Consider the following 23951-nt stretch of genomic DNA (forward strand, 5'->3'; position numbering starts at 1 on the left):
ATATGGCCTACCTTGACTCAATCAAACTTCTATGGCTAGAACACGGGCACAAACAATATCTGAATAAACCTTTTACAGCCGAGCACAATGCCTGCTGATAGGGTACCTGGCCTTGATGGATTTCACCACCCAGCCCTACAGACCTCGCTCGGAACCTCGGCATCATCCTCGATTACTCCCTCTCCATGAACTGCCAGATCAGCGCCGTTGCCTCCACCAGTTTCACCTGCCTTCGCATCCTCGGTAAGACCTACAAATGGATACCCTCTGACGGCAGAAGGACCGTCACCCATCCACTCATTACCAGCAGACTAGACTATGGCAACGCCGGAATCGACAACACTCTTCTACACAAACTCCAAACCATCCAGAACGCAGCAGCCAGGCTTGTCCTCGGGACACCGCGCCACAAGCACATGGCACAACACCTACGAGGCGTCCACTGGCTCCCCGTCAAGAAGAGGGACACCTTTAAGCTCCTCACCGACACCTACAAATCCCTCAACAACATCAGACCCAAATATCTCAACGAGAGAGTATCTTTCCATGTACCCAAGAGAAACCTCCGCTTTGCCGACTTCACCCTAGCAGAGTTCCCCCGCATTCCAAGAAACAGAACCGGCGGGAGAGCTTTCTCCTACATTGCAGCAAAAACCTGGAATGAGCTCCCATTGAACATCAGATGCTCCCCGACCCTGCACACGTTCTGGAACCTGGCTCTTCGACTGATCCAGAGCTGCCGTCCCACCCCACCCGCTAGCGCCTTGAGACCCTCTGGGTTTAGCTGCGTGCTTATAAACCCCTGATTGAATAAGAACCAAAAATCTACAGCTACACAAATTTCAAAAAAGGGTTGGTTTTGAGTGGAAAAATGTGATGTGTCCATGTTGCATTTATGCTCTTTGGTGCTGGAGACACTAGGCTCACCCACAAAAGTGGGGTACCATTTTATCGGGAAACATGATGGAATGCTGGGTGGTGGGAAGTTTGTGGACCCCCACAGATTCTGGAACTTTCCCTCACATGAATGGAGGAAAATGTGTTTTTTGTCAGAGTCTGAGGTGTTCAATGGATTTGTGATAATAAAACCATATAGGTCTCACCACCCTGGACTATACCTGGTATCTAGTTTTCAGAAATGTCTAGATTGGTAGCTTTCCTAGGATGGCGGCTGAGCTAGGCCCCAAAATCTAAACCTACTTGCATTGTAAAAAAAAAACATTGATTTTGCTGATTGAAATGTTGCTTTTCTGGTATTTTATAGATGCTAGGCCCAGGTACCATTTTTATCAAGAGACTAGTGGGAACACAATTCAGCATAACATTTGTTAATACCAATTATATTTCTCTGCATTTGCGGTTTCCAAATGGAAGCCAGGATGCAAGAAAGAAGATGATTTGCAAGATACCATCTGAATGACGATAGTATGGGTAACCAAACATTCAGGAGTGTACAAGTAGCCACTGTTCCTAAACTCATCTGATTGTGTACATTTCAGAAGTACAAAGGTTTCCTCTATACCTATTTCTCTTTCTTCTTAATTTACAGTGTGAATTGATGTGTGAATTAGACAATGAAAACTGATTCTAAGGTGCAGCTAAGTTGTTAGCTCTGGGTATTGCAAGTTTTTGAAGAACATAAAACCTTATACATCACCAGAGCCAGGAGGGTCTGCTGGACATAATGGTGTTGTGTAGTTCCTAGGAGTCTCCCAGGACCTGCACGTTTTGGATGACCTAAACTGAGGGCTTGGTATCACAACTGCTTTCGGACACTCCCACAGGATATGTCAGCCGTTAGACCAGCTAGCTCTACAGTGCCACTACCACCCGCCCCTGTATTCTACAGTGGTGTAGGAAGTCTCTGGCAACAACTGTACATGACAACCCCGATTCCTCAGGGATTGTGGAAAACAGTACAGTATGTTTCGTTGAGACGCCTGTGCTTGCTTTCTCTCAGAAAATACACAGGATTGCAATTAGGATGTTTCAATAAGAATGTATTGGTACAGTGACAGCCTTGTGTAAAACATATGCGCAGAAGCATACGAAAGAGATTGCTAGTACGAATATAGTGAATAGTAGATACATTTCTACCATAGTGCTAATAAGATGAACAGAAACAGTTCAGATAAAAACAGAAGCACTTGCATATTCCTAAAATGCGCGCCCTAAGTAATTAGCTAAAATGTACCTAGCCTAACCTAGAAGTGTAGGTGTATATGTGCATAGATATGTGTCTCTGTAGCCAAGAAACCCCCAGGGATCAACCAGACCCTCACCCATGGGCGTTTGCAGGGGGGGCGCAAGGAGGGGCACTTGCCCCCCTCTGGAGCGACCCTCCTTGCCCCCCTGCGGACGCCCATGAAAACCGTGACTCAAGACGGAGTTCTAGCTCTCTCATTTCTTTTATTTGCTTCCCTGTGAAATTGATCCAAAAAAGAAAGAAGCTTTTGCTGGAAATGTCATATTTTTCTGACATTTTAATTCCAAAGTGCAGCATTGGGAATAAAAGGCTAAAAAAATAAAAAATACCTAAATAAAGTAAGACAGAGTGGTAGCAAACTGGCCAAACTGATTTTATTCACACTGAAACACATTAGCGCCACTTTTACAGAGTGTGCCAGTGAAGCCTATTTTTGTTTTCTTGTCTTTGTTTTCCCTGGACTTGGAACTAGTGCACAAATCATGGAGGTACTACAATGTTGGATTGGAAAACAAAATGTGTGCTGCGGCTCTGCGTCCAGGGATGTGGTCTTTTTACCATACTGCTTACATTTTGTAAGGATACAAGCAATGGCCATTGAAATTGGTCCATTCAGGGCCCTGTAGTCGTGTCCTTAACTTTTCAGGAAAAAGCACTCACTGATTTCTGAATAGTGAGTGCAAAAGCATTAAGGTAACCATGTTGTTCCTGCTTACATTTCCCATGGTTTGCTAAATTTTACATTCCCTATAAGTGTTTGCTTTTTCCAGGATGTTGTTACTTTTTTTTTGTAGGCTGCATATTGCTCTTGTCTAATGCGTAATTTAAATTGAGCTGCATCCAGGTGTTTATAGCGGGCAGCAATTTGGTTGTAGTTGAAGACAGTGGGAGTTTTTCTCAGTGGGGCAGTACGGTGTTCAGTGGAGGAGAGGATGTTGCACTATGGTCAGAGCTGCTGAATTTGGAACTGGGAATATGGTTTAGCAGTGGAGAAGTGTGGCTCAATGGTTAGAGCAGCAGACCCTGATGCAGAGGTCTAGCCCGGGACCAGGGTTCAATTACCCGCCTCGGCGGGTCTTGGGCTCAAAATTCCACGGACATGATAATTCTCGCCTCGGTGCCTATTCCAAACATGGAGTCCCATTCTGCAACTCTGGGCAATAGCTTGCTTAATCTCCACAACAGCCCCCACAACGCTAAGGATGCCTGGCCTCCACCTTGGGGGTGCCCAGGAGTGGACACCTCACAGGGAAAGCCAGTTTGTAGAAGCACCTTGAGACCCTTGCGGGTGAGTAGTGCGCTATACAAGTATTAATTTACATTTTTAATAACCAGTCCACCAGACCACTCTCCTGTGAGAGCACAATCACATGCTAGACCTTAGGAGGCTTCGCAACACCTTAGAAGTCCTGGTGTATTCGCAACAGCAGGTGGACCCTAGCATGACAAGTGTAGGTTAACCTTCAAGGCTAGTCCACCTCTATCCATACTGAAGTTCACCTCCAGTTTTGCGGGCAGGCCTATGAAGCAGCACACCCTAGAGGAATAGTGACCCTGTCACTGAGGTCACAGGACCCTTGAGAAGGGCCAGCTCTAGGGCGGTGCAACCAGTGTGACCGCACCGGGTGCTGACTTTAGGTGGAGGCATCATGTTTGCAAGTATATTATGGTTTTAAAAACTCTTGCTGCCTCCTTCCTAGCCTCCAGCAATTTTCGGCAACAATAAAAATGTCATGATGACTCTGTTGATTAATGTTCTTCCTAGAGAGAGATGTTATGTTATGTTAAATTTAATTTCTATAGCGCACGGCTACTCGAGTGGAGTGTCCCGGCGCTTTATTTTATTGGCAGCTCAGAGAAGAAACATAACAACATATAAAACTTTCATGAACAATAAACAAAAAAAAACACTAAAGGATAAAAAGCCAGGTTTTAAGGCCCTTCCTGAAAGATAGAAGATTAGATGTACCGCGCAAGGCCAAAGGCAGAGAGTTCCAGAGCTGTGGTGCCCTCAGTCTGAAGGAGCGCCCCCCGATACGATAATAATAATAATTTTGTCTTGTGGAAGTTTTGACTCATGGAAAGGTAGCTCAGAGGGTTAATGTACCGGCTGCAAAGAACATGCGCCATGCAGATTACAAAGTGCACATAATGTAAATAGGTCAGGGGGCTACTGCTTTTGTCAGAGAGATCCTTTTATTACTTGCAGTTTATAAGTTAAAATCCTAACTTAGAACAGTGAGCTATTAACTGTCATCTAAGAGCTGCATACAAACTGCAAGGTATAAATTAGAGCATTATGCCCCCCCCCCCCCCCCCCCCCCCGGTCTTTGATTATCCTGGAGAAGCGTGGCTCAGTGGTTAGAGGTGGCAGACCCGGAAGCTGAGATCGGCCGTGGACCGGGGTTCGATTCCCCGCCTCGGCGGGTCTCTGGCTCAAAAATTCCACGGACTCGACAATTCTCGCTCTGGTGCCTACTCGACTCACGGGGTCACACTCTGCGACTCTGGGCAATAGCTTGCTTAATCTCCACTACGGCCCTTCGCGGCGGGATGCCTGGCTTTCACCTTGTGGATACCCTGCCACGGTATCTCACAGGGGAATACCAGAACGGGTTCCCTAAGCAAGCGCTTAGATACCGTGTCGGTGATTTGCGCTATATAAATACATGTACATTTATGTCCCAAAAAGTGTTCTTTTGGACAGGAATCAATTCTGATTATTAAGGAGAACCCCCAACCATGGTATTACGTTTTAAATTCTGGGTATTGTGTTTCTCCAGACCAATTACTATAAAACTATACGGGCTACTAGTATGGTTGTCATGTGGCTCCTACACCTTGTAGTCCTTAGTCTTATGTAACATTTTCTATATAGTGATTTACACACATATTGATTGTGTCTGTGTAATGTGTGTGATGTAAAGTGCTCTGACACCCTACAATGGTATGAGTGACGCTGTAAATTAAATGCATCTGAGAGAGAGTGGTCATGGAAACTTGGGGGGGCACAGTTAAAGGGTGGTAGTGAGGGAATCCATGGCAGAGGTGGTCATTGGTTGGCACTAACAAACATTAATGCACAGGACACCACCAGTGCTTTGGCTGGCCCTGCCCTTGAGGCCAGTCTGCATCACCCACAGGTACCTCCATTGGCCTTGTTTCAGCAGTAGTAGCTGCAACTCACCAGGGATTGGCAATGCAGGATTTGCACGCACACCGAATTAAGTTTGCAAACTTACAGTCACCCTGCTTCATTCACAAGCACTTTTAACATGTGCTGCCTGCTGTGGGGCCACTGGAATTAATTATGCAGCAAAGGATGACAACATTATGCCGTAGTGTTGACTAAATTATGCATTAAAAACAAGGCTGCAGCGTAATACAGTATATTTTCAGATATTTTATTATTTTGACGTGTGTACACATGCTAACAGTCTCTGGAAAGATTTTGCCTGATTAGTACCAGTGTAACATACAAACGCAGCAGTGAGAAAGGTGATCAGTCAACCTTTACAATAGGCCATCCACTCCGCAGCAACACAAGTCACATTTTATATTAACTTTTGATATGTTTGAGCTACAGACAATTTATTAGTTTAAATGGTCAGATCATGCAGCAGATCTTGCATTATGAGGCAAATATGATAGAGCCATAATTTTTGAGAAAACATTTGCAAACCAGGATATTTTGCCATTCGTGTTTGAACTGCTGTTGTGGAAAAAGGGAGTAGTGCTGATGACAGAAACTCCATGGCTCGGAGACAAATGGTTTGTGTTTCCACATTTTATCGTATTTGGTACATTCTGTGATTCGAAGCATATCCCACTTTGTGAATATATTTTAATGTCAATAACTCATTATAACCTTAAATAATCATGTGTATCCATTGGTTGATTAAACTGGGCAGTGAAATGCCAAACAAATACTAAAAATTGGGATGTCTGCGCATTCTGGCCACACCTCTGGCTCCACCCACAGATCCAATCCTTGGGTTATTCCCGCCCTTTGATTCTCCGCCCACTGTTCCCCTACTTTGTTTCCCCCACTTCGACCACTGTGTAAGACTCAGCATTTCTGGACCTGTGATGTGCCGCCGCTGCGGGCGCCGCATGTGCCACACATTTACGGTGCTGGGCTTCCGCATAAGGGAGCTAGCCATTATTGCATCCCTAAACGTGGGCACGTTGTCAGTTTGACATTGACTACACGTAGATGGACACTAAGTTTCTTTTAAAAAATATAGCTAACATTTGGACCTATACATTTTATTTGGTATAAATTAATTGAATGTGTGTAAAATTTAGCAATGCCCGGGGAATTCTAGTAAAGGTAGCACCCATTGGTGAATCACTAGCGTGTGTGATTGATGCATTATTTATGACTAACTTTGACGTTGTGCTTTAACTTTGGATAAAAGTTATCATGAATTCTAGGACCAAGAAGCCAATATTGGTAATTATGTGTGCTACAAATAATCCCTAACATACACTGTGCATACAGTATATTTAATCTGGTACTTTAATCATAGACTGTTTTAAAGTATTCTGATAAAAATCGAATCGTGCTGAACACAGCCTTCATTGGTGTTGGATCGAGGACCCGGAGGTCTGCACACCTAGCAGACAAAGATAAAGCACCTTGTCAGAAAGTTTAGCGTTTTCCCTACAGGTGGTGTTTGTTGACCTGTGGCAGGGTCAGTCACATGTCCTGGATTCCTGGCATTTAATATAGTCTATCCCAGTTCTGCGCCCCAGTGTTTCTTGTGCCCCATCTGGCACACATCATGTCGGAGGTTGGTGATGATGTTAACATTTTGCCCCCCCCTGGAAAAATGTCTGCGGACGCCCATGCCCTCACCTGGTGGTTTAGAACAAAAGATCCCATCTCTGCGTCAAAGATGACATCCCGCAAGGGATGTCAGACTGCTGCTTGTCAGAGATTCGGAATGCAGGGCCCCAGTCTCAGCTTGGAGGATTTCTCCTCTAATTTGTAGGGGGGAGTGAGGGTCTTTTATACTAAAGTGGTCACTCCAGGATTTTTCTCTAGAATCAATATGTTTTTAAAATAACCATTGATGTCTTGAAAACAATCGTGAATGTCTTGAAAACAATCACCAATGCTTTTTAAATAAGTGCGATCATGCACAGCTGGCTGTTGGGCAAAGATGAAAAAAGTGGTGACCCTTATACACCCTTTTCACATTTCTAGCATGTGGGCACACCCTTATACAAGTGGTGACCCTTATACCCCCTTCTTTCACCTTGTACATGGATTCTGATAGAAGACTAAGATCCTGGTGTTGAAGAAAGAGGAGCAAACTATTAGGTTAAAGGTCACCTGTTAAGAATCGCTATAGTCGTGTGGATGGGATGTATGTAAAACTGAGTATACATGACAGGGCTATCCTAAAGGACATGACAACAGCCTATTATTTTTGTAAGCTGCGCATCATGACAAGAAGTTACAGATAAAAAATTTCACAAATGGCTGTTTTTCCTGATCATTTTCATTATTTTTTTTAACAGGTTCTTAGAGTACCTACTGAGATCTGCAGAAACACCCCCTGGCTGAATGCAAAATTGCTTCTACTTTTAAAAAAATATAGGGATTTTTTTCTGGATCACCCATGGATTTCACACCTGTTTCCATCACAAACTGCAAGCAAGCTAAAATCCCACATTTAGAATAAATATGCATTCTAGACAAATGCAAAAACTGTGATAAAAATGGTTTTGATACAACTTTGCTTGTTCCTAAAAGCTAGGAAGATAGTAACCTCCAGCACAGAAAACCTTTGTTGCCATTTTTTAGAAAAGAAAAGCATACAGTTTCTTACACAGCACTTTATTCTAATTTTTGACACACAAAAACTAAATTTAGCGATATTGTGGCTATATTTTCTGTTCCCTCCAGGTGAATCTTCAAACCTTGGGTACTTTTAGTATCTCCAGACTCCAGGATGTTTTGAAAAAATGCAGAAAATTTGGCATGGATAATTTACGTTGGAAAGAGGTTAAATTTTACAAAGTGGAAAATACTTTTGCCTTTATTCTACTCCTCGCACAATTCTACCCATAAAATTAGTGGGGAACACGCTCTGACACCAGGCTTAGGCCAAGTTCGCGCTATATAAAACTGCATAAAAATACATGGGCACTGCCTGACGTAAATGCATGTTCGCAGGAGAGTAGTTTTATCGTTCAAAAATTGCCAATTAGACAAATTATAAGTAACGGCAGGTTGGTGCTGTTTCGTGCACTAGCACGTTTTAATGACTATGCCGAAAATATATGAAAAACGATACCAGAAACATGCACAAAACCACAACCCATCAAAATACTGATTGAGTTGAAGAGCTACAACTAACTGTACCGGGGGGTTGGGCAGTCTCTCTGTGAACCTTCAGCCAATGAAAACGCAAAACCAGTCCTAGGCTACTGCGTAATATGCGGAGTCCCTTATCCATTGAACGTAGGGCAAGAATTGTGGTAACGAATCAGAGGACACGCTGCAGTAGCCGAGTTCCTGCAGCCAATAAACAACTGAGAGTAACTCCCACAGCCGATCTCAGGCCACCGCACTTTTCCCATAGTCCAAGGGTTATGTTTCCGTCTACTTGATTGGCGGGTTTATTGAGGTGCTATTGCTCTGGTCCCGTTCACCATAATTACCGTAATCACCGGACAAAGGACGTCCGTTAAAGGAGAAATAACGGACAAGGCATTATACTCTAATATTACGGACAGACCATGGGACTTATAAACAGGTGGTCACCTTAGAAAGGACGCGCTGGATGGATGAATAATTAAAGCTCGCCATTTCCTCGCCATGCACCTGCACCAGGTCCTCACTGGCGCCGTAAACCCCGGAGACAACTGCTATTCCGTTGGCAGCTTCAACGACACTCCTTTCACGGTAAGAAGCAGCTTTCACCTCGCTTCAGGGATTTCCAATATTTAACAGAATAGCTTCGCTGCGTGTCAGGGAGCGTCAGTTCTCCGGTGAGCTCAGGGTTATCCTTCCACCAAGCGCTGCAATACCTTCACTGCCACCATGGGAGGCGGGGGGTAATGCTATTAGACACTGGGCGAGTTTTAAATGCCGAGGCGCCGTTACCAAGCGCACGGTTGTTATCTATGCCCTGGTGGTACTTGACCCCCAGACGGCAGAAGCTGCCCTGGCGCGGTGTGGAGAGGATATCAGAGTTGCCGTTGCGGCAGACTAAGTTGAAGCTCATGATGCCATTTCACCGATACTTTTTAAATATGGGTTTGCATTGGCACATCGCATAGTTTTTTGGGTTTTGTTCTTTACACTCAACATGCATCAGATAGATGCAAGGTTACGGTCCTGCGAGCTGCCGGAGAAGTCTTGGAAATATCCATAGGGTTTGCCTGAGTGGCCCTGTTCCAGACCGTAACCTGCTTGAATTAAGCTGGCACTTTGCATAGGGGCTTTTGCCTTCTTCCTGACACTTAACCCAGTGATAGTTGCAAGTGATAATGAGATGCACTGGTATCGAACCAGGAAGGTTGGTACTACTACAGTTAGTGTCTCATCGACTCCTGAAGCTGCAAATTGGCCTCGTGAGATGCACGACACCTGCCTGTTGTGACTTTTTAAAGAATAGCTTTGTGGGACTTTTAGTTGTACGTTTTCCAATACAACCATGGGCCTAAAATCTCTACTGCGTAAATATTGTTATAAAAAAAGAGAAGAACCAGTGAAAGGTGTGTAACGTGATACGCGGCCTCATTGTCAGCAGTGTTGACTCATCAGATCTGGCCATTTTTTGGATGTATCTACTCCCCCTTCAAATTCATAGGATGCTAAACCATCGCAGATACGAACGCTTTAGTGGGACTTTACGGTATAGAGAGCTGTCCTGTAACCACGGTTGCTAAAGCTTCCATGAAACCAAAGTAACGGGAATATCAAAACGACCTTTCCATTTCCCCGTGACTATTAAGTCTCCCAAAACGTGTTCCTGTAAGCTGAATATCTTGAGAATAATTTTCTTTTCGTGCCAACGCATTTAAGGCTTGCATGATTTTTCAAATTACGTCTGTTATTTGCAAATTTATGTGCTAATTATTTTTGATATTGTTGTCTTCAGTCCTGTTGTTTTGTCTATATTTTAAAACATGACCAGCCATTTTATGCGGATTCTTTCACAATGGCCCTTGATGTTGTAAGGTGAAATTTGAATATTCCTTTCTGCAAAACAAACCCCTATGGATTCCTTTGCAGTTACAGTTTCTGCGAATTTGTGCCCTAACGTTATCTCAGTGATACTGAATATTGTTTTTCCAGCGTGCTACTCGCATCACTATGAGTTACGATCCTTAAACTGATGGAGTATATTTGTTACTTCAGTCTGTTACAGAGTTGAGGCACACTGCAGACCTAAAAATGGTGCATATTTATTTGCGCAGTCTCCTATTGGACACAAGATAAGAAAAAAGGCCTCTCGAACGCAGGAGCTGCTATGGTATTAAAAGGTGAAGGCTGGCTGGCGTCTTCTTCCGCCCCCGCGACATCTGTTGATACTGCATGCTGAAGGGTTGTGGCGACTTCTGTTGCACTACTGCTGATTGCAGTGACCGGCTTACTCTCAGGAGGATTGTGAAGTATGCATGACACCCATGCTTTGCTGTTGTCGGCTGGCTGTTTATGCAGAATGCGCCCGCTGGTGCATCAAGCGATCATGACGGATTCTTTCGATTTTTATTTAAATAAATTAAACTCCTTTAAACTTGCTTCACTGTTTTGGTGAGCTGTTATGTTAAGTCTGATGTTATGTCATGACCTTTTGATTGTTAGTGAAATTATATGTATAATAAATTTGCTTGCAGGCGGGTGGGCTTTTAGAAAGGGCCCCTTTATCTGTTGGGTCAGTTTTCATTCACATTTTCTTCCACCCCCTATAACCTACAAAAGACCTCTCCTACCCCCCTCCCACCACGGAAAAAAGGTTTGAATTAGAGCCTTCCTCAAAAAAAATGGCAAATAATTGAGGGAGATGAGGGGCACAGGGTAGGCAGCATGGACTATCTGATAATTTTAGGGGCCCTTTTCTGGAGTTCTTAAGACTTATAAAAGGGCGAACACATCAAACAAAAACAGAATTGACCAAAAAACACAACTCCGCATAATTGGGGTGCTGTGAGCCCCTTCCACTCCTGGGGCCCCAATGTAACTACACCTGCTGTAAAAATGATAGCTGCAGCCCTGAAATGTAGGCTATCTCGTCTTCTTCTTTCACCCCTTCAACACCATGCCACACCATCACTTCAGTCTTGGAACATGCGGTCTGACCGTCCCTTTCCGAAAAAAAGAGCTCCTGCATGGTGCCGAAATGCTAGCAAGGAGAATATGCCCACTTTTTAAAGTAAGATTCATAATTGTGATGCAGCGGGCCCTTCAGAACCCTGAAATATAGTTGAACTGTACCTGCTACTGCCTTATGGAGCTGACTATCTCCATAATTCTGCAGCACCAGTGATAACTAAAGATCCACTCTGCTCATTCTTGAGGCCAGCAAACCTAGGCCTGATGCCACAAAGCAGGCTTTCTACTGCTCTTTGAGATATATAACCTACTGGCAGTCGCCAGTAGGTAGTTCTAGTTCGGACCTTGTTTTTATTCAAAAAGCGTTCTTTCTTTTGCCAATATCCTTGGCGCCGTTTGACGAACCTTTATGAAATTTGAAAACTAATTGCCCACTCACTTCAGGTGCTTTGTTGAACGTTTCAGGGGGATTCGTTAAGCGGGGGCCAAGAAAAAGGGGGCGCCCCAAAATGCTTTTTCTCCATGTTAATTTCCATAAAGAAAACTGTTGACGCAGCTACAGCCTGAACTGCTGAATGGAATTGCACCAAATTTGTTAGAAAGGTAGCGCATGGTCCATTGTGCACTCTTTTTGTTAAATGCTGCAAATCCGTTCAGTAGTTCCTGAGAAATTTAAAGATTTCTCAGATATACAAATAATGCTGCAGAGGATCCGCGAACCTTCCCAATCTTGTGCCTCAGATCTGATTGGCTGCCAACACTTCAAATCAGGAAGTGTTGGCAGCAATCTTGTGACTCGGTTGAACCGAGCCACAAGAAAAAAAGTCAAAAAAGGTTAAAAGTCAACAGGAACCCCCATGGCCAAAAAAAGCATATATTTTTTTTTACATTTTCTGCGGTATTCACATTGGATCCACAAATACGGCCGAAAAAAAGAAAAACAAAGCAGGACTCCCATGCTCCATTTAATTAGGCCACTGGATGGGCCAGGTCCCAGGGGTAATCAAACTACATTCAGGGGCCCAGGCGTGCCCCAGTAGCCCCGCCTTCCTGGGGCTATGTTCATTCAGCTCAGTTCATTCAGCTCTGGGGTGCGCCTGCTCCCTGGGGCTTTATTTTTGAAAATAAATGTGTGGGAGGTTCCTACCCCCCACGTAGCCCCTGGGACCACCATCTCCCTGGGGCTAATTTTGTTAAATGTGAGGGGCAAGCAGCACCACCACAGCCATGTGGACCGCCACCTCACCGGGGCTATATTAAAAAATAAAGTGTTGGGGTGCTCGAGCCACCCAACACCACCTGGGGACCCACCACCTCCCTGGGGCTTTAGAAGTAACGGCCCCCCTCGTGGAGCTGTCAATGGCCCTGGGGTCTGCCACCCCCCAGGGCTGGCTCCAGCATTGTCCCGGGGTGCCCACATTGCAGTTGACCATGTCATGAGTGATGTAATATATGAGGTCATAAGTAGTGCATTGTGGGGGCGCGTGTTATAGCTCAGCAAACTACAACAGCTGAATTTCTCTGGTTTTGTAGGAGTGAAATGTCAGACTAACTGTAATGTCCCTCTAACCTTTTTTCCCTGTGAATTTCCAAGGTTTCTTTAAATGCCAATTCCTAACTATACCATCCCTGAAACCTGTGGGTTTTTTTTCAGTGAATTTCTAACGTTTTTAAATGCTAATTTTAAATATAACGTCCCTGAAACCTGTAGTTATTTGCAGAGAAAATATATATTCTCTAGCACCCCCTCCCTCTAACCACTGCCGCCCTAGTACTTGGGAGTTGTTCCTTGTGCAGCAGGGTTTCAAAGGCTAGCAAGGAAAATGGGTCAGACACATCTTTTCATAGTAGGGCAGGTTGGAGGGGCTCCCGTGCTGTGAAGAAGAGGGATGGATAGGGAGTTAAAGAAGAAACATGCCTTTTCACAAGGGTCCCTTCTGCCTGAAAGAAATGAAAATAAGTGCAATTGGTTAATCACCCAATATAAAGGCAGCTTTGGAGCCAGTATAGACTTTAATCTATGGAGTAACATGAAGCTTCATAGTGAGAAATATTTTATACTTTTTGTGAAGTAGTATAAAGGTAGTATCAGCGGAGTGTTCTAGCACAGGGGCGCCAACGTTTTCAGTAATAAGAGATAAGTATGTTCAATAAAAATCATACCAAGCTACTGATAATTTGAATGTGCTAATAGTGATCCTGTCATACCAGATTACGATGATCCCCTCAGAGCCTCAGGCTGACTTCCCAGCAGGGAAAAGTCTTTATTAATTTGGAATGCCTCTATATGGATAATACATAATAGATATATGTTCAATGTCCCTGGCCCCAAGGTCCTAATACTAATGGTAAGACTCCCCAAAGCCTCATCATTAACAGTGAGATATCGGCTTTAAGTATATTTGGAAATCCAATAATTTTTCTCTAAACAGGTTTTGAATAAACACATTTTTGTCCTACTTTTCCATTTTAGTATACATATATGTATTACGCAGTCAAGCAAAATCATCTAATTTAGTAGGCTGCACACAGGAAAGCTACCTACAGGTAGCTGGAGAGCTACCAGCAACTCGCAAGCTACTAAAGATACCTGCTTTAGAATGTAATTTTTAACCCCTTTGCTGCTAGGCCCCTCCCCTGTGCCTCGGCTTTTATTTTGTCTCTTTGGTATAGTTTACGCTTAGGCCCCGTAACTTTTTTTCCACATGAAATATCCATGCCAAATTTGCAACCTTTTTTCCAACATCCTGAGGATTGTAAAGGTACCCAGGGTTTGTAGACTCCCCCGGATGAGACCAAGAAATTAGCCAAAATACAGCTACTTTTTGTTTTGTTGGGGGGGGGAAAAATGGGAAAAAAGTGCTGCAGAAGAAAGCACCTTTTTCCCCCCTGCAAATAGTACCAAGGAAGCGTTTTCTGTGCTAAAATCACCATCTTCTCAGCTTTCAAGAGCAGGCAAACATTCGTCAGAAAACCAACATTTTCTACACAGTTTTGGCATTTTACTAGGACATATCTTATTTTTTGTGTTTCTAACCTTCTTCCAGTTAGTTGTACAAATAGGTGTGAAACCAGTAATGGATCCCGAAAAGCTATACAGTTCTGTAAAGTAGACAACATTTCGAATTTAGCAAGGGGTCGTTAGCGAAAAGAAATCACATTTTCCTTATATTTCTGTCTGGGATCACCAGCACAAACTTCCTACCACCCTGCATTCCCCAAGGTCTGCCGATAAAAATTATACCTCGTTTGAGTGGGTGTCCGATGCAGAGTCAGCCTAAAATGTATATAAAAAAAATATAGCTCTTCGAGCTCACTGTGCTATTCCCTCAATCTGTGTTTTTGGCCTTTCAAAGTCACAGGCCCTTGGCCCACCCACACAAGTGAGGTATGATTTTAGTCCGGAGACCGGGGGGAACGCTAGGTGGTAGGAAATTTGTGCCGCACCGTGATCCCATGCTGAAATGTGAGAAATATGTGATTTGTTTTAACTACATTTGAAGTTTGCAGGGTATCCTGGGTAAGAAAAAGTGGAGGAGTCCATGCAAGCCACACACTACCTTGGACTCCTCCAGGTGTCCAGTTTTCAGAAATATCTGGGTTTGGTAACTCGGTTGTTTTGTGATTGATGATTTTTTTTATGCCTCCACAATACGTTTTGGGCCCTCTCCTGTCGCGGGCACTTAGCCCACCCACACAAATGAGGTAGCATTTTTTTCAGAAGACCTGGAGTAACACTGGGTGGTAGTAAATTTGTGGTTTCTTTATGATTCTGGAAGAATATGGCTCAGTAATTCAAGGAAATTGTGTGACCTCAGTCACATTTTGAGGTTTGCAGGGCATTTTGGGTAAGAAAACTTGTTGAGATCCACAAGAGGCACACTACCCTGTACTCCCCTGGGTTTTTAGTTTACAAAAATAACTAGAATTTATAGATTTCCCTAGAGACAATGTACGCCTTGGCAGAGAAAGTTAAGCAAGACAACTATTACTTCCCATCCTCAAGTACACACACATACTGGTTGGATTTGGCACCAGGGTGAGGGTAAGGTTCAAAATGTATCTATACATATATATATAATTTCAAAAGATTTTATTAGAAGAAGTTTTTACAAAGACAGTACAGAGTAAGCCGATCGAAGGCAACATTGTTAAGTGTATACATACTTATCGGTAATAATACATAAGGGCTTGTTATGGCGCATGTGAGCTGGTTATACATAGGCTGCTTGAGTCCTTGTCTTTATATACCGGTCAAATGCGTTGCCCCCTACGGTCAGAAAAGATCGTGTGTAGAGGTAAGTAGGACAGAGATGAGAGGGAGTGAGGGAAAAGACAGACACAGGTGCGATGAATAGAGGTTTCATGGCCAGCGCGATTTTGCAGACGGGGGGGGGGGTGGAGGGAGTCTGTGTAGGGCCGAGATGGGCATTTCACGGCGCGTTTTTTGTCAGGCAAGGTATTTGTCCAGGGAGAGCCACATCTCATTGCTGCGTCCAACTTGTGGTGTTTGGTTTTTCGTTATGTTGTCTGCTCCCCTTAGGAAGGTGGCCCAGTTGAACCATACTTTGAAAGTGGCCCTCCCTGTATCTTTCCAGTTAGATAGTATTGTCTTGGTTGCCACCGTGAGGAGCAGGTCAATGAGGCTCCTGTCATTGGCAGATTGGATCTGCGGTGCCGTGAATGCGTGCACTATGCTGAGGAGATCTATTTTTTGAGTGTACCCAGTTACATTGTGGATGAACTCTGTTACTTTCCCCCAGAAGTTTTTCACTTTAGGGCAATGGACTATTATGTGTTCTAGGTCCCCTCTCTGTTTCTGACAGTTCCAGCATAAGTCGTTGTCAGTTAGACCGACCGCTGCTAGGCGCGCCGCAGTCCAGTGCGCCCTGTGTAGGAGCCAGAATTTCGTTTGAGCTAGTGTTGAGGTGACTTTGTGCCTGCTTGCTGAGGCCCAGAGGAGGGCCTTTTCTTTCTCGCTGAACTGCCCCTAGTTTAGTGTCTCCCAGTGATCCATGACTTTCTTGTTCAAAGTTGTTGTTTTTGCCCTAAGTAATTTGTAGAGGTGTGATGTTTGGTGTCCGAGTTTATTGAGATTTGACATGTATTGGTGTATTGTTGGCACCTCTTTGCTTAGTTTTGCTCTAGTGATGGCCGCTTTGATTTTGAGGAAGTTATATAGTTCTGTCTGGGAGGTCGTGCCCCTTTTGTAGGTTGGAGAAGGTGGCAGTAGACCCTCGTTCCTCTAGTTGGGATGGGGTGTGGATACCACGCCGGAGCCATGGGGTTATGTTAAGTATGCTGTTCTTGTATTTAATTTTAGTGTTGAACCAAATGGATTCGTATTTTGTGTTTTTTATACTTTTCTCCATTCTTTTGTCTACTTGCAGGAGGGCCTTTTTGGTGTTTCTGAGGATTATGTTAGTGGCTGCCGGATGTTTGTTAGCCGTGAGGAGGGCCGCCGGGTTTATGCCTTCCATCAGAGCTATCTCTAGTTCCAGCCAGGGAGGTGTGTAACCCTGTTCCTGCGTGAGCCAGTATATGCCTTGCCTGGCCAGGCAGGCTGTTTGGAAAGTCTTAAAGTTTGTGACGTTAAGCCCCCCTAGGTCCTTGCTGAGCTTGAGTTTCTGGAGGCTAATCCTTGCTTTTTTACCCCTCCAGAGAAACGAGTTTATCATTGTGTTCAGTTTTTTGTGGAATTCTTCCGTGACTATCAGTGGCAGCATACTCAGCAGGTAGTTGACCATCGGAGTTAGCATCATTTTAATGGTTTCTACTCTGCCCCACCAACTAACCTACTTGGGGAACCACGTGTCAAGTCTGTCCTTTATTTTGTTTAGTATTGATTTTTCGTTATGCTCCAGTGTTGACCTGAGGTCCCTGTCAAAGTAGATACCTAGGTTTTTAAGTGCCTTCTTCTGCCATAGTAGGCTGGAGTTTCCTACACCTCCCTGGTGGTGTTAACATTGAGAGGCTTGCATTCAGACTTGCTTCTGTTAAGCTTGTACCCTGCTACATTGGCATACACTTCGATGGTGTTCATTAGTGCTTCTATTGAGGGTTCGGGGTTCTCTGTCACAATGAGTATGTCATCGGCATATGCTGCTAGTTTGACCGTGTTCCCGTTGACCTCCACCACCTTGATTTCGGTATTGTTCCTGATCATGGTCAGAAGGGGTTCTAGGGTCAGTAGGAATAGAGCCGGCGATAGTGGGCAACCTTGTCTGGTTCCTCTTTCCAGGGATAGGGCCTCTGATGTGCCACCGTTAACCACGACTCAGGCTTTGGGTGCCTTGTACAGGGCCATGACCATTGACCTATACTTCTCACCTAGGCCGAACTTCTGCATACACTGGTCAATGAAGGGCCAAGAAACTCTGTCAAAGGCCTTTTCTGCGTCTAGCGCGATCATCACCGCTGGTTTGGTGTGGGAGGAGGCACAGTTAATTACGTGGCAGAGGAGTCTAGTGTTGTCTTGGGATAGTCTGTTTTTAAGGTAGCCCACTTGCGTTTTGTGTATGAGGTTTGGGAGTTGCGCGTTGAGTCTACCCGCTAGTATTTTTGCGTATATTTTGCAGTCTACGTTAATTAGAGAGATGGGTCTATAGTTCTGCGGAAATTGCGTGTCTTTGCCTTCTTTGGGGATGACTATGATATTGGCCTCTGCCATTGAGTTTGTCATCTTCCCTGCTTTGATGCAGTGTGCGAAAACCTCTTTCAGTGTGTTTCTAATATGGGGGAGGAAGTGTTTGTAAAATTTGGCTGTGTATCCGTCCGGACCCGGTGCCTTATTGTCTTTTAGGGCCGCTACTGCCAGATCTATTTCTGCTCCTGTTATTTCAGATTCTAGTGATGCGCATTGTGCCTCTGTTAGTTTGGGTAGGCTAAGTTCGCCAAGGAGGGTTGCCCCCCCGTCGGGGTTGAGGTTTTTGTCCTCTTTGTATAATACCTCTTAGAATTTTTTGAACACTCTGAGAATTTCTTTATTGGATGTTTGAGATTTCTTGTTGGTGTCGGTCATGGCTGCTATGGCTTGTTGTCTTTGCTTGCTTTTAAGGTAGGAGGCCAGGGCCTTCCCAGCTTTGTTTGCTGAACAGAGATTTATGGCTTTGTACTTGTTGATCCATGTGCCCGCTCTCTCGCTTAGTATCTTATTTAGTTCATATTTTTTCCTAGTCAGGTTAGTTAGTGTGTTCTTATCTGCTAGGTTGACACTTTGGTGCATCTCTAGGTCTTTGATTTGTCTCTCTAGTTCTGCTATTGTTTTGTTCCTGTCCCTGTTCATTTTGGCCTTGATGCTTATAATTTTCCCCCTTATTGTGGCCTTCATAGCATCCCAGAGTACACCCTTGTCTATGTTTGGCTTGTCGTTAATTTCTAGATATTCTTTAATGGTTTCCTCTATGGCTGCTGCAGTGGTCGGGTCCTTAATGACATCGCTATTGAATCTCCATCTACAGCTGGTTGGGTCGTTGTGGCGACCTCTAAGTGTTAGGCTAATGAGGGAGTGGTCGGACACTGTTCTTGGTGCAATCTCCGTGTGTTCTCTGAGGTGAGTGTGAGTGGCTGATATCAAGATGTAGTCAATCCTGCTGTACGAGTTGTGGGGGTGAGAGTAAAATGTGTAGTCTCTGGCATCTGGGTTCTGGAGTCTCCATGGATCACTGAGGTGGTGTTTCGCGCATAGGTTCCTAAGTGTGTGTTGGGGCTGTGTTTGGTGGCTGGTCCTTTGTGGGTGTCTGTCTAGATTTTGGTCTAGTACCAGATTAAGGTCCCCTGCTACTATCAGTAGTTACTCCTGGGGTAGATTGCCGAGTTTGTCTCCCACTGCTCCCCAGAAGGACTCGTCCTCCGCAGTGGCGGCTGGTGAGGTTTGTGAGTGGCGGGGCTGGGTTTGTTCGGAGGTGGGGGAGAAGACACGTTATGTCAGTCCCACATCCTAACGTTTCCTTATGGCAAGTTAAGACCTCATGATTCCACTTAGTGGTGGTACCAAACTACTACAAAAGCCCAGTAGGTGTATATTTTTCAGCATATGAGGGCCACTCCAGAAAGCAAAATGCGTTTTAACAAATCACACTGAAAGTTTTCGTGTCATTCATGGGCAGTCCTGCCTGCTTTCTAGCCTTAGTGACTGATGTCAGCAGCGAGCAGTTAACTTGCTGTCACTGAGGTATAGCATGATCGAAACAGTCAGACACTAGCTGTAAGCCGTAGGAACAGTCAGAGTGCATCCCTGGAATCACAGTATCTTAATTTTTCATTCCCACACAAGGGGAGCCCTCTGAAGGCAGTTGGCTCCAATGCGCCTTAATCCCACTTGATGAAATGGGCTCACCTCGACCACTTGATGAAGCAGCCACACCCTGACCTCAGATTTGTTAGACCACAGTGCACTCTGTGATCTGGATCTTCAAGATGTACCGAGAGACTCCCTCACCCTCAAGGGAATTATTAAACCACTTTCTGAAAGTCAGGAAAATGCAATAGTTAGAAACAACTCTCTGTCTTGTGCTGCTGTGCCTGTTTCCACTTAGGAATTAATTTTATGACAGACAAACAAATATTGAACTCCACATTTGTAACTGCAATGCTTCTGTCAGTTAAGGATGATGTGTTTGATTTAGTAGCTTTGTATGAAAAGTAGTTATTTTTCCAATGACAAACTCTGATGCTTTGTAGCTTGAATGAATCAAATGCAAAAACAGATCTAAAAAATGTTTGTTTTGAGCTATCAAAAACATTCCTGTTTTGGCACGAAGGCCTCAGTTTTGTATGGAATTCGTAACACAGGCGATGAACAATACAGCACGCTCTCTGGTAAACTGGATCTCTCTGCTGCGGTCTATTCAGGCATCTGGTCAGATGTATTCATTCTGTCCATACCCCTTGAGTTTACAGGCAGAAATGCAATGACAGAGATCAGGATTCTTGTCCTGTCTGGAGATCGAACATACACACTATAGAAAACATTTATTAGAATAAAACCATAGTATGGAATGCAACACCTTTCCACACAAGCCTGCGACCCCCAATAAAAACGCACACATTCCTATTTCCAATTCAAGCAAATAACGAAACACAATTAATGATTTGGATCACTAACGCCCCTAAGTGCAAATGGGCAGAGCACAGCTGGCTTTTTTTATTTACCTCATCTGGCTGCTGAACTGGAGGGAAGTTGCCTTCAAGCCAAGCCAGGTCATGCGACTCAGACTCCTCTGTTTTTTTATGTAAACAAACCATCATTCACAGATCCCAGTTGCAGTCTATGCATTGTGAAGTTTTTTCTTTATCTAAACTTCGACCCTTTTTACTACCATACTGTTTGAGGCACGGACCTCTCTCTTTGAACAACCCTATCTGTAAATCGAAATAGGTTTCTGTTCATAAGCATTAATTATATCACTAAATGAAGGATGGTGTCGATTTTTTTATTCATCTCTGAGATCCTGTGTGGTATTGTGTTGCGTAAAGACCAGTTCAGTGTTAACAACAAGCAATAAAACTTCAAAGGAACCAGGGCCATTGTACACCTCACCAGGTCCTCTGCCCCTATTGTCCCTCTCCTAATGACAAACACCCAGGGGGTCTACTAAAAACATATGCTCGGCAACGGCAATAAAACTCTGACATCTTCCAACGGAAAGTGCTAGCACATTACCCCATACTACTAATACAGCACATCTGCAAGGTTCCCTTCAGACACAGGGTACAAACCTGGTAGTGCGCAAGCAGCACCTTGTCCTTTGATCCCTCACCGACCGTCATCACCAGCACGAGTCTAGCTGGTCTCAGTGGCCTGACACTGGCAGTAATTCATGTGCCTCTCTGAACAGACACATGCTGGTGGGCCCGGAATGAAAATGGCTTCTAGGATTAAATATTATGCGGCGGGAAGCAGACTCAAGTCGAGTCTGCGCAGTATCATACAATCCTGCCTGCAGCCTTTACCACACCCTTTCCAGCTCGTCACAGGGTGGGTCATATGACGAGCTGGGAAAGGATTTGGAGAAAATGCAACCCCATTCTGATTGACGTGGAGGCTTAGCGCTACAGGGCTTGTGTCTCCAACGCCCAGGGCTAACTTCACCTCCACGTCATCAGGGGGTGGGGACTGGCCTTTGATGCAAGGTCTTTGCCGAGCTGATGACCTCACACGCCTCAGGGCGGAGAGATTTTCAGCCCGGCAAATACTCTCTACATGAGAGCAACGTAATTTTAGGGAAAGCACTGTGACGGAAGTGACAGTCTGGTAGACAGTGCAAAAGATAAGGCCCCAATTCAAGTAAGTTTGTATGTGTGCATATATGTATTTTTATACAACGAAAACCGCAGATTTAGCACTGCACATTGCTTTCCTTTTTATGGTGAAAGTAAAGGGGGCGGAGCCCCGACGCCCTAGCACAGAAACCGCCACTGGTCCTCCGTGTTGGGGCCGTAGATGTTGGCGATGTGTATCGTTTCTTCCCCCCGCTTCAGGCTAGTGATTAGCAGGCGTCCATCTTCGTCCGCTTGGTGTTCGAGTAAGGTCAGTCTGGCTTTCTTATTTATTATCGTTACTACTCCTCTTTTTTTGTGTATGGCTGGTGAGCACAGGTTTAGTCCAACCCAGCTCGCCTTTAGGCGCTGTGCGTCCTCTTTAGAAAGTTTTGTTTCCTGCAGGACATATACATCGCTTTTTAGTTTGGTTAGATAGTTCATTATCTTCTTCCTTTTTATCGGGTGGTTGAGCCCTTTGACGTTAAGTACGGTTATCTTCAGGTCAGATAGTAGTTGGGGGTCGTTGTGCGTTGTCATCGTGAATGTATGTTATTGCCCATGCTTGGTGTTGTATGGTTGGCTCCTATGCATTTTGCCCTATCCGCCCCCCTCCTGGTACCTCCCCGCGTGCCCCGTCTGGACTGTCTGCAATGCGTGATGGCTGTGTATGTGTGTCCGTTGAGAATGAAAGAAGTAGAGAAAGAAAGAAAAAAGGAAAAAATAGTCTGTACTGGTCTACCCCCCCCCCACCTTCCCTCCCTACCCCCCCCGCATTTCGATAGATGGGCGTGCAACAGCAAAGTTCCTTCCCCCACCCCTCCCCCCCAAGGGTTACAGTTGTCTGCGAAATTTGCGACGTGCACGAACCCCTGAATATCAGAAAAGGATATACAATTGGTCCATACAGGAGTTGATGCCATGTTGACTTCCCAGGGTGTTGAGGTAGTGTCAGTTTGCAGATACGGTGACAGTGTCCACCCTGGGGAACGGGAGCGTCTTATCGTGCGGACCTGATCTAGATACAGGCTATACCGTGAGGTAGAATGTTATTTGAGGTAGAAGCGTTGAACGTGTCTTAGTGCTCTTTTGTGTGCCTGGATTATTGTCCGCTGCAGGCCTGGTCGCTTACACTCGTGTTGTCCGATGATGCTCTTCTCTTCGCCGTCTCTGTGCGTTGCGACTCCATGTCTTCCACCGGGGGACCTCGTAAGTGTCTTCTCAGTTCTCCCGGGTCGTTGAAGATTAGTGGGTGCCCCTTGTCCACGATTCTCAGCCTTGCCGGGCCTGCAAAGCTGAAGGTGATATTGTCTTTCCTCATTTTGTCCGGCAGAGCTAGGAAGCCTTTCCTTGTTTCGACAGTTTGGCGCTAGAAGTCTTGGGTGATTATTATTTTGGTGTCTTTCCACTTTAGTGTTTGGTTCTTCCTGGCCACTGCAAATATTGCCTCGGTCTGTTGCGATCTAAGGGGTCTGCAGATAATCGGGTGGGGGCCACGTGCGATTTGGAGTTCCATCGCTGGTAGTCAATAGGCCTTGTCTAGTTCGAAATGTTTGTCAAAGCTGAGACCAGTGATATGCGGGATGAGCTCCTGTAGGAGGGCTGCGCAGGATCCGGGTTTGTCCTCTTCCCCTTCTGGTACGCCAATAAGTCTTATGTTGCATCTTCTTGTGCGGTCGTCCTGTTCGGCCAGCTGTTTCTGTAGGCTGTTGGTGGCTTTGGAGATTGACTGCAGGCCCGGCTCGATTTCGTGTTGGCATCTTCGATCTCGCTGATTCTCACTTCCGCCGAGACAATCCTAGTGTTTGTGTTGTGTTGGTCTGCTCTAATGGCTGCCAGCTCTAGTTGCATGTTGTCGATAGTTTATTTGGTGGATCTGGCAACCTTGTTGCCTTCAGTGACTTTCTTGAGGATTGTGTCCAGCGTTGTGTCGGTTTTGAGCTTCAAGGGCGAGTCAGGATTGTTTTTGTATTTCTTTATTTCGTTGGCTTCCTTCCCTTCTTGGTTGGACATCTCGCTAAGGCGCCTTCTGGCTAGGTAGCTGTCCAATCTGTCTCCCTTGTGTTGTGTTGCTGAGCTGGATTGCTCTCCTCTTGGACCCGGTGTGGCTTTGCTCGTGTGCTGGCGGTCTAGTCTGTACCTGCTCGGTTCTCGGATGGCCCTTGTTCTTGTTTTAGCTCCCGCCAGTTC

At 45.0% G+C, this 23951-nt stretch overlaps 1 protein-coding gene across 2 annotated transcripts in view; it reads left to right on the forward strand.

Annotated features, from left to right (window-relative positions):
• Positions 1–8812: 8812 nt before the first annotated feature.
• Positions 8813–23951, forward strand: part of DMXL2 (Dmx like 2) — a 1907871-nt gene continuing 1892732 nt past the window's right edge. For both annotated transcript variants that reach the window (XM_078684818.1, XM_078684819.1), the window contains exon 1: positions 8813–9125. In XM_078684818.1, the coding sequence (XP_078540944.1) occupies positions 9039–9125 (87 nt within the window). In that variant the 5' untranslated portion in view covers positions 8813–9038. The remainder of the gene's footprint in view (positions 9126–23951) is intronic.

Source organism: Lissotriton helveticus, chromosome 3_2 (genome assembly GCF_964261635.1).
Source record: "Lissotriton helveticus chromosome 3_2, aLisHel1.1, whole genome shotgun sequence".
Lineage (NCBI taxonomy): Eukaryota > Metazoa > Chordata > Amphibia > Caudata > Salamandridae > Lissotriton > Lissotriton helveticus.